General features: G+C 44.7%; 2 protein-coding genes across 4 annotated transcripts; one reads left to right on the forward strand and one right to left on the reverse strand.

Annotated features, from left to right (window-relative positions):
* The first annotated feature begins 422 nt into the window (after positions 1–422).
* On the forward strand, positions 423–3,604 carry LOC120832886 (protein yippee-like 5). Its single transcript, XM_040199545.2, has 3 exons — positions 423–594; positions 1,604–1,775; positions 1,879–3,604. Exons 2-3 carry the CDS (start codon positions 1,635–1,637, stop codon positions 2,101–2,103), a joined length of 366 nt encoding a protein of 121 aa, XP_040055479.1. The 5' UTR covers positions 423–594; positions 1,604–1,634; the 3' UTR covers positions 2,104–3,604.
* Positions 3,605–5,537: 1,933 nt separating this feature from the next.
* Positions 5,538–15,250, reverse strand: lclat1 (lysocardiolipin acyltransferase 1). Of its 3 annotated transcripts, none has more exons than XM_040199540.2 (6): positions 14,755–15,250; positions 11,429–11,596; positions 10,411–10,609; positions 9,789–9,935; positions 8,642–8,758; positions 5,538–7,763 (listed from the first exon to the last, which is right to left on the reverse strand). In XM_040199540.2, the coding sequence occupies exons 2-6, from the start codon at positions 11,594–11,596 to the stop codon at positions 7,237–7,239; spliced, it is 1,158 nt and encodes a 385-aa protein (XP_040055474.1). In that variant the 5' UTR covers positions 14,755–15,250; the 3' UTR covers positions 5,538–7,236. The 3 variants fall into 3 exon arrangements, with proteins under 3 accessions (XP_040055474.1, XP_040055475.1, XP_040055477.1); XM_040199541.2 differs by having other exon boundaries at positions 15,044–15,229; XM_040199543.2 differs by having other exon boundaries at positions 15,061–15,205.
* Between the last annotated feature and the right edge of the window lie 665 nt (positions 15,251–15,915).

Consider the following 15,915-nt stretch of genomic DNA (forward strand, 5'->3'; position numbering starts at 1 on the left):
TATTGTGGTCTGTGACCATCCAATCAGTGCCTTGCGGCTGTAGCAGCGACACCAATCAGGATCCAGGAGGTAAACATACACGTTGTGGATCAGCCCAGTGGTCACCAACCTTTCTTACCTCACGGACCGGTTTCATGTCAGACAATATTTCGCGGACCGGTCGAGAAGGTCCGTCGGACCTTGACATGTAATGTAATATAATATAATGTAAAATGTAAAAACTCAAGAGACAGGCCCGATATTTTTTGCCAGCAAGAAAATCAAAGCTAAAGCGTCTAAGTTAAGATGACATTTTGCTGCCAATACTCTTTCAAAGTCAATGAAACGTCGAATGCATGACTTTCACATGCAACCATGACGTCAGTGTTTTCTCCCTCTCTGCTGCCTCCTGGCGGAGCACCTGCAGCGCGGGCTGTGACGTCACTACCGGATGTTGATACCAGCTCGGGGCGCAGACAGGAACAGCTGAAAAAGAAAAACAAAGCAGTGGACGACGACGGCAAAAACAACAGATGTGCGTCTAAAATATACCTAAATCGTCGGTGACATTATCGCTGGTGCGGACATTTCGCGCCACTGGACAAAATTAAGAAGGTAAGATGCCGTCACGTGGAGCTCAGAAGAAGAAATATGGTTTTGTTGTTGTTCGCCTTGTTTCGAGCGTGTCGTCGTTGTAGCTTTTAGCTCGACGGCTAATGCAACGTTAGCTTCTTTAAACTTTATGTAACAGCTCGCGGCTCTTCGTCCAACATGCTCAAAACATCGAAGGGAAGCAGCCAATTTGTTTCCTGTTGGCGGTTAATCAAAAGTTGGTGCCTTTTTAACACTTTGTTTCCTCGTACTTCACGATGGCTTTTATTTAACAGCAGGATTCAAAGCTCAGCTGCCATCTACAGTCAACAATCCTCATGGCGAAGCCATCCGGAACGTGGGGAGGCTTAACAAAGAGTAACAAGGGCAAGAGGAGCTGTCACCAAAGCCTTCAAATATAGTTCAGAAAATACTCATTTTAGCTGAATATGATTTTCTTTTGAGTCTTTTAAAAAAATTGAAAATGTCCAAGCCCTGGATTTCTGCAGCAATGCAGGTAAAACTTACTAAATCAGTCATGGTTATATAGTTAAACACAGAAAACTGGGTAATATAGAATAAATCGGGTTATCAAATTAACTTAAAAGTTGTTGTTATTGTGTTGATAGACATGTATCACTCAATGTATATATGTATTATAGAGTTTCCTCATCAGATGTTTTACGTCTCATTCAAAACTCAAATCTCAACTTTTACTGAGTTTGTTTGGAGGTTGTGGAAGTTAAGTTCCATTTGTGGGTTGACTTGACCCGGGTGCACGCTGTATATCCATCCAAAACCCAAGTAAAGCCTTACAACACAGCCTTGTCTTACGTGCCTTACAAAAGGCACGTGAGAAAGACGGAGATGAGACATACAAGTGAAACTAAACAGAAATGACCTTATTTCATTGTGGTCAAATTAATCAAGTGCAGTTATTGTAGATAGCAGGTTATAAACGTTGTTAAAAAAACTTTTCTAGAAGTGTTTCTGTCTGTCTTCTGTTTACAATCTTTTTTCTGTCTTGTTTTAGCCTCTGGCCACTCGACCCCAGAGATCCGACGATGGGACGCATCTTCTTGGACCACATTGGCGGAACTCGCCTCTTCTCCTGCGCCAACTGTGACACCATCCTAACGAACCGGTCCGAGCTCATCTCAACTCGCTTCACGGGCGCCACGGGCCGAGCCTTCCTCTTCAACAAGGTACGGAAACCACGGTGTTCGCCACCTGCCACGAAAATGAAACGAGCCACAGTCATCCAGCATCCAGATCAACGTATAGACCTGTGTCTCCACTCCCCAACAGGTGGTGAACCTCCAGTACAGCGAGGTGCAGGACCGAGTGATGCTGACCGGCAGACACATGGTGAGGGACGTCAGCTGCAAGAACTGCAACAGCAAGTTGGGTTGGATCTACGAGTTTGCGACGGAGGACAGTCAGCGCTACAAAGAGGGGCGCGTCATCCTGGAGAGGGCGCTGGTCAGGGAGAGCGAGGGCTTCGAGGAGCACGTCCCCTCAGACAACTCGTGAGCCCCTCGCCCCGGATCACATAGACGCTCGTTTCCCCCTCCCCTTTACCCCCCGACCCCCAAAGCAAAGTTTGGGGCTTCCACCGCGCCCTCCCACCACACCGGTTCCCTGTCTCCAGCCTATGACCTTAGACCTCTGCCGATGACAATAGTGGTTTGTTGGCTCTACTTTTGCAGAATAGGCTTCCTAAAATCACTTCATTTATGTCACAGGGCAAAACTCCCCAAAACAGCGGCGACGCCGCCTCTGCAACTACACACCTCTCGCTGAATTTCCACCACATCACAAGGCATGCGCCACACTTTTTCTTTTAATGTGGTTATCAAAGACGTGCGTGATAATAGACAAAGTCACACAAAATAGACATCACTTTGTTTTTGTTTTTTTACATAACTAGAGGCAGTAGAGCTGGGATTGACATTTCAAGAGGACACAAAGGGGCGTTAAAGGCGACGATCCGAACAGCACAAAGTTGTACAATTCATCCAAAAATCAATTCAGTTACCCCCCCCCCCCTCTCCGTCCGTTACCGTGGATTTTGTGCCTGCGTGAAGGCCAACGTGTCATTTTCGGTGACTTGTGAAGAACATGTACCTTCCAGCCATGTGTCTTTACGTGTGACGGAGGACGAGTGGCCCTTGAGACGTCATGGAGACATTCTCTGGCCGGCTGCCACTTTAAGGACGTGATTGTGAAAGGATTGGTCACAGAAGCGCTTGAAGGGGGTCAGTACTGGGAGGAAATATGAGACAAGTTTATGGACTGTCTCTGGAAAAATATCATAGCAATCAGCACATTACAATGCTGGACACAACAGATCGGACATGTTTAAATCAAGCCTTCGGTTGACTGTACTCCATTTATTTAAACTGTCTTCATTGCTTTCGGGGTAGTGACCCATCCATCTTTTATAGGCCTCGGCTTTGGGCACATTTAGTCATAAGATGACATGTTTCTTACAACATAAAACCAGGAAAGCTTTAATGGAGTTCATTAAAGTTGACTCTTTGTCCTTTGACTATGCCAGAGACCCCATTTTTTTATCATCAGTGTCCTTGGGGGATTTCAATGAAAATGTCAAATTTTAACAGAAAAGCAAGAAACATCTCAACGTCCCTGACATTTAAGGTTATTTTTGGAGATGGTTATAGTGTGGCGGCAGCGCGCATGCCCGCGGGGGTTACCGGCATGGTCCCAAAAAAGGAGAACAAATAGGACAGGACATGGAGGAGTGTCCATAACCCCGAGTCCGTGCAGTGTAAAGCTCAAGGCCGTGACGGGATATTGTCATTATCATGTTATGGTTCATTTTTACCATTACCATTTTAGTGATGGAACATTGTTTTTATTTGAACTATATGATTATTTTATTGACTGATTCTTTCATCTTGTGTATTTTTGGTTGTGGAGGATTTAGAGGAAAAAAAAAAGGTTTGTTCTTGAATGGCTACTGCCAGTTTTTCTTTGATGTGACTTCTAAATAAACATGTAGTCTTGCTGAGTTCATTTTTTTTGTTGTCTTATTTGCAGCTTAGAACTCATCTGTCTTTGTCTCCACGCGCTTAGTAGTCCTGTAATAATCAATGTTTGTGAATACAGTTCCAAAGTCTCTTTTCTGTCGAAGAGGAAATACTTCTTAACACATGGCTGTGACTGTGATGCCAAACTGCATTTTTAAACCACCTTCTTTATGTTTTCATTTTAGATTTCAAAATGTGGTTTTAACTTGGTCCTCGAGACAAATGTGGAAATAAGCCAGTTTAGTGAACGACATCATTGTGTCAACATCCACAAACCATCTGTTGGCCTCTGGGTGGCAGCAGGATGCTGAGACAGGATCCTCCATGGAGACGTGACGCATGATGAGTCCCTTACCTGACTTTGGCGTTAGCCCGCTCTCAGCGTCACTGCAGTCTGCAAATTTGTGTCATATATATATATATATATATATATATATTTAATGTAGCAGAAGGAAAATGAATTGGTACCGCAGCCCAGTATGGAATGAGGAAAGCAAACATTGATGACCGTAATAGAGCCCATCCAAACTGTGACATGAATTTAATTCTGGTATTTTCTATGAATCACCTGCGATGAAGAGGTTTGACTGCATTGGGCGTATAAATAGATAGTGACGGTTCTCTCCTAATCCACCCACTAATATTGCAGTGCTGCCGTGGAGTTATTTATAGCTCTGATCCTGTCGGAAAGCTTCTTTCTTAGAGTGTGTGTGTCACAGTGGTGGAACAGGTCTGTTTCTCTGCAGTCACTCCTCAGACTCAGCCAGCAGCGCTTGAGTTAGCTCTGAAAAATATTCATTGTTGCAAAAAGCAAATTTTTGAGGGCACTCATTTTTTTGCATCCCAATCTGGGATTAAGATCTGTGTTTTATGACCATATCAAGAGCCAGGCATGATGAGAAGCAAAAAGATTTCCTACTCGCCCTCAGATACCTCCACATTGCTCCTGGGCAGGACATTGACTTCCCTAAAGGCTTCCTAGACACCTATTCAGCTGATCAGTTACTAGGGGAATCATTCCTTAGGGACAGAACCTAATAACAGGAAAAACAAAAGACATACGAGTGAAGCGACGCTCTCGTGTGTCAACATGATCTTCTCTACTCCCGCTGTCCAAACTACCAGGAGAAAGTTTAAAACTTCAATGCGGAGGATCATTCGGAGGGAGGTTGGGAGGCCAAAGAAAAGCCACCAGGAGCATAATTGCACCCTTAATTGGCTCATGATTCATCATCCTGGGACAGCTATTTCAGTTCACCCTCACCTTTTGCCGGCATCCCACCCGCGCTCTTTTCCCAGAGGAGAGCAGAGATATAGAATATACAAATAAACTTCCAGCTTTCCGCCACTCTCTCTCTCACACACACACACACACACACACAAAGGAGTGACATCATTTTGTCAGCCGGAGAAAATAGCATACTTTCCATTGACATCACTCTACATGGAGTTGCTAGGAGACAGGGGAGTTACCATTGGTTTCTATGGTGACTGCACTTCACCTTGAATGCTCCTGACCTTTTCGGTTGTCTACAGTAGACCAGAATGCATGTGTGTGTGTTGTGTAACTTGAGCATTGTTGTGCATTGTTGACTCATTCCCTGCAGTGTAGTGATTGATATAAATCATGCCAGATTAAAGGGCTGCCCAGACAAGATGCTCTGCGGCAACTAAAAGCTTCAGGATAACATGAGCGGAATGATGAATAAATGAGCAAACGCACTGTCACACTTCCTGCGTAATGCAGTAACATCACACTGTTATGGACCACATGTTAAACCGATGTTGCCGTGAATGGACAGGAGCTATTACGTAATCTATCAAAAGATCAATTTGTAGTTGTACAATCAGCAGTCTATATTTTCAAGGTCAGCAGGGAGACACGAAAGCACAATGACTGGAGACGGGAACCTGTTGATATAGCATATTAATTTATATACACATATGTATATATATATATATATATTACCTGAGGACAGTGACTTTGGACAGGTCCAGCATCAGCAAGTGATTGTAAAATGAGCAGAAAAACAGCACAGGGTACAGAACACCAGGAGGAGATGTTGGCTGATTCGGGGTGGATGAGACTGATATATAGTACCATGTGTGGTAAACTACTACATGCCGATGGTAAAATTGTTAACACAGCTGGATCACAGTGACTGGAGACAGCCTCTTTACACATACAGGAGCTTCAGATTCATATCAACAACAAACACAAACAAAATGACGCTTCAGTCAAAAGACAATTGTCTCAGAAGATGGTCGATCGTCTTGATCGCGGTGTTACGGAAAGTGCTACGGACTGCCTGAGACACAAATGTTTCCCGAGTCCCGGGATTAACATGATTTGAAATGGTAAACGGAGTTAGTGGTTACACGTGTGGTAAAAGCGCCACTCCAATCTCGTTTTGATTCCTGTCCTTTTTTGGCACAATTGGAGGGGCTTTCTCAGCTGTCGCGTGCTAATTGAGTTTGGCAGGCGCATCAATGCCAGTCCTCTAAGAGAGCGGCGCGGGCAGAGGTGGGCATTACAGGGTTTTTTTTTGGATTAGGTCAAGTTCGTGGCCAGTTTTCCACTCCAAGTCTGGTTCTCTATGCCACCCTGAGCATGGAGGGGCAATGTTGTACCAACAGGACATTCTTCCACCCCGGCACGAGCACCCACATCGTGCCTCTTAAAGGCATCCATTCGCTCCCAGAAAGGGCACAAAGCTCATCTGCTCCTGCAGACATCAGATCTGTCAGATCTTTGCTCATGATGACTTACTTGGGTATCCTTGCCAGCGTTGGATGAGGGGACCCTTTCCTAACAACACAGACCTCTTTCTGTTTGGTTTCTTCCTAAAGTCCCGCCCTGCTATTCTCATCCTTTGGCTTTTATGTGCAAAAGCTACATGAGCAAACAAAAATTATAACACAGATTTAAAGACCGTTACAGCAATAAACATCATCATCATCTATGATCACAAACTAATTCCCAATTGGTATAAAAGAGTAATAAAACACAAAAAAGGTAAACAATGGTACACATACATATATACCTGTATATTCCTTTAAAATTCTCTGGGAAACCTTTTTTTCCTCAGTAGAGACTACTAATTGCATCATTAAACATTTGACTCATTTAACTAGTCGCATCGGTCTAATCCAGCTATTTGCAGTGCTTGTTTGAATATTGGTTAGAGTCGAGGTATCATATGTACAGGTGGTCTGCACTATGGCTCCACTCCATGATTTATGACACAGATATAAAACCAAGGGCAACATAGCGTCCAATAAAACAAGTTTCAAAGACATGGCAACGGTATACAAATACTAAGAGCATTGTTTCATGACGTGTGTCCACGCGGAGGTTCTGAACGAACGACTCCAATAAAACACATAAACTAATAAAATGCACTGAGCAAGCAGAGACGTACCAAGGGCGAGTGACAACGAATTGAAATGAAATTCTTTGAATCAAACAACGATAAATGTAAATAACATTCCTCTTTTTCTCTTTTCAGACAGGTAAGCCCTCGCTTAACTCATTACTCCCCTCTCTAAGGCACGGAGCATGGACTGAACGGAGTCCTCAGTGTCGTTGTCCAGTCGACCTCGCCCTCCGTCCTCACTGCATCTTCCCACTCTTACCCTTCTCGTCCGCGGCGGCGGCGGCGGCCATGGACTTCCAGAAGCGATGGCAGGCCAACTCCAGCAGCTCCAGCCCGCCGATCAGCTTCTGCTGGGCCGTGTACACTCCGACCATGACCAGGAAGTAGAGCCTGACCGGAGCCCACAGCCACAGGCCGGTGAAGCACAGAGCGATGAAGCTGCTCCAGTACAGCAGCGAGGCTGCTTTGATCAGAGACACCCGCAGCTCCGTCTTACACGGCGGCACGAGCACAACGCCGTCCCCGTCGAAGCCCCGCCGCTGGCCCGAGTAGAAGTCGCGCAGTCGGGTTTCCTTCTCGGCCCAGCGGTCCCGACACCAGGACTCCAGGTCGGAGGAGGAGTCGGGCAGGGAGCTCACCGGGTAGCGGCGGACGTGGAAGTGGATCTCGCGGGGGAAAAGCCCCAGGATGAGGTGGCGCTCCGTCTGGGGGATGTTCTTGGGGTATGCCACCGTGATATCGTGGACAGCATCCAGGTTATCTCCTAGAAAAGGGGACGCCGTTTTAAATGATTGCAGGAACAACATCACGGTATTCTGATAAGCAAAAGGACAAACTAGACAAAAACTCAATGACATTGCTGGGAAACCCGCTATTATTATTATTATCACTAAATTGAAATTATCCCTTTTCCCAAATCCACACTGGTTGTTGGATCTTTTTTATGCACCCTTCAAAATCCTGGCCCGGGGCTCCATTACAAGCGTACTTCTAATTATCCTGGGGCTTAAAACGTGACCTCAAAACTGCCGTGAGCTTCATACTGTCATCGCTGATCCGCTGTGCCCTTACAGCACACGCGTAGAGCTTTATGAAATATCAGATGGACAGGATGACACCTGCCAGCGCCCGCTACCGCACTGCTCAGCTCTGCGCCGGTAAAAATAGTCGTGAGAAGCGCAGTGGACCTGGACAGCGTGTCAGTTAGCAGCACGGGGAAGGGGGAGAGGAGAGAATTAGCCGCTTCGGATGACATCACACTGATTCGCGGGCACCTGCGTGGAGAGTTAGTGGCGTGTTCAGCATGCAGAGCAGGCGGGGGGGGGTGAGACGGCAGGACCAGAGGTGGCATTTAAGAACCCTGGAGGGCTGCCACAGTTAGCTCATAGGGAAACATGACATTCTCCCGGGTGTAATGGCTGGCGGCTTAGGATGAAGAACAGGCCCGAGACGCTGAGGAATGTGTGATTCCTCCCAAACAAACTGCGTCAGGGGATTAAATACAGTCAACACGATAGCAGGTCATTTCCCCTCGGTCTGGCTGAATATTTCCATCACAATGCTGTTTGACTGGCAACTACCAATGACATCTGTATTACCATATGCAGTGTTGACATTTCATGATGTGAGAAATGGCTGAACCTTTTCGTAGTCTGTCCACAATGAAGGTGAATCCAGTGCTGCGGGGATGCAGCACATACTCGAATTCTGGCAGGTTGTTCTGGGCAGCAAACACATTGCTCTTTGCTCTTGTATTTTCTGCAAGAGACACAATGTACAATATGAACCTCTAGCAACTGGAATCCCCATTTCAACTACGGGTATGCAAGCTGTTATTCGCAGGGAAGGAAAGATACACAGCCGAAGCACAGGCGAAAATGAAATTGTCATGTTTTTAAGACTGATCATGTTATTTATTTATTTTTTAAATAGTGTAATTATTTTAAAAATGAGGAGAATTTGGTTGACATAATGTACAATAGCAAAAAAATAACAGTAAAATATCATAAAAATAGCAGTTAAACAAAAAATAATGTGGGTTCCGCGAGATGACCACATCCACCACTAACAAACGCTTACACATTAGTAAAAACCACCGGGGAAATAATCACAGGAAAGATGATCATTCATTAACATTTCTCAGGAAGCCGTTGGAAACATGGAAACTATATCATTGACTCATTAAGTCATATGCTGGCGCATAGGACAAAAAGACCCCGGAGAGATTCAAGGTCATCAGGCCTCTGCTCAAAGCTGTGACTTCTTAAACAATCTCTTATTCAATTCAGTGCAATTCACATGCACATGTTTGTGCACACACACACACACACACACACACACACACACACACACACACACACACACACACACACACACACAGTATGCGTAGCAAGTGAAGTGATCTGTAAAGCCATAAATCTGCGGGCCAATTATGAGGCAACTTCACTGAACCCATCATGACATCATGATATGTAAAGGGCAGTTAAGCTTCCCCGGGTAAAGCTAGTCGGGACTTTGATTGGCTTAGTGGGGGTATGAAAGGACTTTAGACGCTGATGTCGCACCGAGAGATCAGAGCATTCTTACAGAAATGAAAGTATGGGGAGTGTGTCACGGGATTCTGCTACGCCTTATCACCTGGGACCTGTGTTTGCATAGCCGTGTCAGTGCAGAGGTGTTACAGAAGGAACAAACTGAGCTCTGGGTAACATATTCGCAGAGGAACACCTGAAATGTGGGCACGTTGTCCCATGAATAGATGGCGCGTTGCATTGTTTTATTGTGTTACCGGTGAGGTCTGTGCCCTCCGGGAACAGGAGCAGCTGCAGGGGCTCTCTGATGTCGCAGAAATAGTCCAGCATGTTCTCCATGTGCTTCTTGTCGTCCTCCCAACGACGGTGAATGAAGACGAAGCAGGCGACCTGCATGGCCCAGCCTGGGAAATACATGCAAAGTACAGATGTGGGATTGATTGCTTCTCCTAATGGTTTTGGTACAAAAGCAAGTGTCAGCGTCATATTTCCCACTAACATGTTCCCACCCTTTATTTTTAATACACTGCCTGCGGATATCAGGTTTGTCAAACCAGCATCTTCTCGTGGGGAAATTATTTTTTTCTTTCTTTATGTTTGACTTTTACCGTAACATTTAACTAAACTAAACCGATTGATGCTTCTGTTTTCTCTCCAGTCAGCTGTAACTGGGCTGAGAAAATGATGGAAACTTAAGAAAAGAACATTGTGAATAAATAAATGTATACTAATAATTGACAGAGGGAGGAGTCAAAACACTTTACAAAAAATCCCAAGAAATTGAAGCAGTTCTTTGTAAATCTTAAATTGTAACCTGGCCTGCGGGGGTGAGAAAGTCTGCGTGTAGAGGAAAGGTCGGAGCGCCCGCGGAATACCCACCGAAGCCAGGCACAGCTTTCAGGGCAGCCTTGAGGCAGATCTTCTCCAGGCGAAGGTAGCTGTACCTGAGCAGACAACACCAAAGAAACATCCAGTCCAGTCGGGTGCGGTGGTTCATGATGATCACACTTCGCTCGCCCGGAATGAAGCCATCACCCGTTATCACCACCTTCACCCCGAACACCAGCTCCAGCAACGACTATGGAGCGGAGGGACGAAGGAGGAGCACACAGGAACAGAGCGGGAAGGGCGGGGAGACGGAGCAAAAACGGAGAGGTTGATGATCAGGGGGACACAAGAGTGGTCGTTGAAAGGGGATTTAGAGGGAGAGAGTGAAGGCGGTAAGGTAGATTTAAGAGAGACAAAGGTGTACTGCACGGTATACCGGTTGAAACGGTATACAGCTATAAGACTTCCGTACGGTATGAACAACAAGAGACCAGAGAGGCCTTGTGCCCAAGAGAGGAGCTGTCTTGGGCTGTGTCTGTTTGGAGAGTTTTTGGTTTTGGATGTACATTAGATTAGAAAACGATTTATTGCAAAGTCTATTAAGTTTCTGGTATTGCCTCTGGTGGCAAGACTATCGGCCACAATGAGCTAACACGCTAACAAGCTAACACACTAACACACTAACAAGCTCGCCGGCCAGTTGCGAGGAAGTTGGCCAGCGAGCGGCGAACAGCTGATCGGGTGGCCGAGGTCTTTTTCGGGGTCAATGAATTAATGTGTTTACTTGAAAAAGCAATACTGTCACATACCGGGACACCGTCAGAATCTTATACCATGACATAGATTTTTGGCCGTACCGCCCAGCCCTAACAAGAGGAATGCACACAAATGATGCCTTTGATTTGTGGTGTCACTATAAACGAGTTTTGCATAACTGCTCTCATGGGCAATCTAAATAACTGAAAATAAGATCTGATTACTCATGAATGAATGTGTCAGACACGGGTACCGTGGTGCCATACGGCCGGCACGTTAGCGGCCTAAACAAAGAACAAATTGGTGCACACACCACAGGCAGAGTGAGCCAGGTAGCGACGATGCGATCGGTGATCCAGCGGTACCAAGCAGGGGACAGCAGCATGAGAGGCAGGAACGGACCCAGCATGAAGACACTTCCGAAGAAGCTGGCCAAAAACAGGGTGACCACAAAGTACAGGCCTCGCACCGACACGGCCATCTGTGGAGAGGAAGGAGACGAGATTCAAAGAGTGTATCGTGTACCGTGGGGTGTGGAACTAAACTATAACGTTGAGTCAGACATTTTGCCGTACCGTTGCAATTGCGTTCTACACCTTGGAATTTACATATTTTAGACATTTTTTCAATAAATGAGTTGTTCAGATTCACCATAAAATCAATATCAACAACATATATGTTGATATGGGATAATAAAATGACATGCACTGGGACAGGGGTTCAATTCAAATCAATTGAGTGCACCTGAAGCTTTGACTGTTCTCTCTGAGCGCCCTGATCTTAGAGGAATTACCACACTATAAATAAATAAATAAAAGCTTGGTTTAAAATTTCACTCATTTTGCCGAATGCGACTTGCTCAAAAGACCTCTCCCTCTCTCTCCTGCTCATTTTGTTGCACCTTATTACTGCATAGACTTTGGTCAGTGAATTATATGGGTCTAATGAACCCCAGTTTCCACTATAATTTAAAATACCTTTGAGTGCATGACCTTTAAAAAAGCGTCAATAGCCCAGAAATACTGTTTCTATGTAGACAAACATAACGACTTTAAACCTATGGTTAGTGGATAAATAACGCTCTAAGGAATGCCAACTGCCATCGAGGAAGTCAATTAAATGTGTCAATCTACTAAATAAACCCCAAAAAGTGTTGATTTCTACATACAATTAATTCTGGATTTAGTTTGTGTGATGAAATAAGAAGCAGGATCTAGCTCATAAACAAGAAAATAATGCAATCTTTTTTTTAAGCAACCTTAACCACACGACGAGATGAACTCAAATCAAACCAAGCAAATTTGAGCGTCCTCAGAGATAAAGGTCAAAAGGGGTGAAGCACAGGGAGCCTTGATTTGATTAGGCTTCGGCCTTGCTGACACGGGGAGTCTGAGCTGGTGCCACAGGGAGCCGTTTTCATCCAGCAGGTGTTTTTCTCCCCTCAGATGAACCGCGGCTCACACTTTCCACCTCAATTATTGTTATGAAGCTGTTTGTCTGAGCTACCTTCCCCCAACACTCCCATCATCTCGCCCCGGTTCACACCATCTGCATCACCATGACGCAGCAAGTCTCACAGCAGCCACCGTACGGCTGAAGGTGCGTTTGCGTGCATGATCATGCCAGCAACGAGGGTTTATGGGTTACTGGTTTTAACAACGGAAAGATGTGAGGCACGAGAGAGGTGAGAAAACTGGCTCGCTCAGCACAATGTGGCCGTGTCCTCACACACACACGCACACAAAGCACACCCTTGGGTGGCTCCTGGAAAGTGCAGACAAGCTTATTCATAAATATAGCCAAACGGCATGACACACCTGCAGCCTGCCATGGGAAATGGAAACTACAGACATCTGAGCGTTCAATAAACGTTTTTCTTCCACTTGGCGTAGACACACGGGTCCATCCACGGAAACCCATTTGTTTTCATACTGCAAACATTAAATTAGTGCCTTCCATTTGGGCTCATTTAATAGCGATGGTACTAAAAGTTCTTACGCAAGGACCCAAGGCCTCACGTAATGCAAAGCATACTCCTCATAGTTAAAGTCTGATTTATCTGCCCTTCATTTGGCATTTCTTCTTTTAGGCCAAGAACATACATCCTAACAGAGAAGGCCAAAGTGAAGAGGTCAAGCATGTCTGGGCTAAACAGCTGTGTGTGTGTGTGTGTGTGTGTTAATGGAGTAACATGAAGTGAAGAAGGAAAAAAATAATGCCGCAAAATTGATTTCAGAGTAAATATCTACTTTACAACGTAGAAGAAAAAAAAAAACTCGTCCAGGACTGGATTAGTCTTCCGCTGGCTGTGATATCCCAAAACACTGTCAATATCACTCATTTGAGAAATTGAAGATTACTTTGCATAGTAAGTAAATTATACAATGTCTCAATACTGAAATTCCCCAAATTCTGATATTTCTTGACAAGCAGACCGCGTAAGTAGCAAAATAACAAATAAGACAATGACTGGAGCTGCATATCTGCAGCTATACATATATACTCCATATATTCACAGTGAAGAATATACTCCATATTATTACATTACCGGTCATTCAGCTGACGCCTATATCCAAAGCGACTTACATTTCATTTTTAACCCATGGCTTTTAACAGTTTTGCCCAGGGAGCATTTAAGGGTTTAGGTGTCTTGCTCAGTGACACTTTGACATGGGACATCGAGCAGACGGGGCTTGAACCACCAACCTCACGGTTCCCGGCGCAGTGGATATACTCCATGTATTCACAGTGGATGTACTCCATGCATTCACAGTGGATATACTCCATGCATTCACAGTGGATGTACTCCATGCATTCACAGTGGATGTACTCCATGCATTCACAGTGGATGTACTCCATGTATTCACAGTGGATGTACTCCATGCATTCACAGTGGATGTACTCCATGCATTCACAGTGGATATACTCCATGCATTCACAGTGGATGTACTCCATGCATTCACAGTGGATGTACTCCATGCATTCACAGTGGATGTACTCCATGCATTCACAGTGGATGTACTCCATGCATTCACAGTGGATGTACTCCATGCATTCACAGTGGATATATTCCTAAATGTGTCATCTTCCCTTTGCATGTTGCTGCATAAATAACAATCCCTTCGGTTAGCATGTTGCTTCGTAAATAATTAACATAACACTAAGCCTAACATGCAAATGAGTGACAGTCCTATAACTTAAGATAAACAGCGGTGAGACAGCGGTGGGCTCTTAATAGATGATGGAATCGCTTAGGACACTGTTATGATAGTTTCCGTTCTGACACTGTGTGCTCTTCGATGTCACCCAACATGATGGCACGTCCCTCAAAACGCTACGTTGACCACCAGAGAACTAATAAGGAGACTTCACCGTTACCGCTATATCGTAATGACGTTGACCTTTTACGTGAGGGCAAATCGCTTGCTGTCAGTGCAGATTATATTCGGGCTAATGTGCCAATCACAACTGACGTCAAACTGACACGAACAACAGGGCGAATGCTAACACACCAAGCGTGCCATAGAACATAACGTTAAGCGGGCTCTGGTTGGCAATAGTTAACGTGCAGTTTTTTAACATTGTGCATGAACTACTGTGTAATAGACGATATAAACTGAGGGGCGGCAACATACACACCTTTCTTGTTTTCCTCCAGTGCCAAAGTTAATTTCAGTTAGCTGAGATAACGCTAGCTACGCTAGCCTACGAGAAGTCCAAGCACTCGGTTGCGACATAGCCGTTTAGCAAGCCAGCTAGCAGCATGCTAACGCTAGCTAGCTAGCGACGTTTATAAGCCTCACTGGTCCTCGAAGCTGACGCTCGTTCGAACGGCTTCACAACCAATCTGTTTTTTAGCAAGATAGTATCCGCTCGCGGCGAATTCGCGTTATTGAATTGCCGTAACGTTGTATTGCTGCCGCCTTACCGTTTTGCTATTACAACCTTTCAACTTGTTACCTCTACCCTGTCCTTGCACCCGGGCATCGACAGGGGGCGCTGCTTCTGCAACCCACAGCCTTCAGGGAGGTGACAGACAAACCGCAGACAAAGCACGTGGAGGGAACTTTGCAATTGAACTGAGTTCTACGCAGATCTCACGTGTCGAAAGCGGCTACGGCTGTTTAAGCTGCAGTCGAACCACCTGCACACACGGTCTTTGTAGGAGGGGCAGAGAGAGAGCGGAGGACTCCGTGCTTGCTTACAGTGATGGTGGCAGTTCCAGTAGTGGTAGAAGTAGTCATATTCATACCTTTAACAATTCATAATACATGAATAAAAGCAATGCATATTGACCCTGGCCAGAGTTGGAGTATTACTGCAAAATGTACGTAAACGCAAGAAAACATACCTAAGAGTGTTATATGTATTGTCATAATATTTGCTTTAGTTGCATCCTATTTTAAACACTGACCATAATCTTCAGCATCAAATAAATTGTAGTAAAAAAAAAGTATGAAAAAAAGTAAATTAGAAGCATAAAGTAGCATAAAATCGCAATACACAAAACAAATTGCTCTAAATTATACCTATACATCGAGATGTGAAGTTGGCAATCCCCGTAGAAGGTCCATAATACAGTTAATCTAAGGCATCTTTGCCATTTTAATTAACAGATTGATAAAAAAAAGATTGATCTAGTTACCATATCAAAACATCATCCTTTTCATTATAAAAACTAATTGAATTTCCCTTGCTGGTTTAATAAAGTAGCAAATACCTTCTTGTTCTTCTCTGTCTTCTATTTATACATTTTAATAATGAACGTTGTCTACAACACACAGAGAATTTACTCTTTTA

The sequence above is a fragment of the Gasterosteus aculeatus genome, chromosome 15 (genome assembly GCF_964276395.1).
Source record: "Gasterosteus aculeatus chromosome 15, fGasAcu3.hap1.1, whole genome shotgun sequence".
Taxonomy (NCBI): domain Eukaryota; kingdom Metazoa; phylum Chordata; class Actinopteri; order Perciformes; family Gasterosteidae; genus Gasterosteus; species Gasterosteus aculeatus.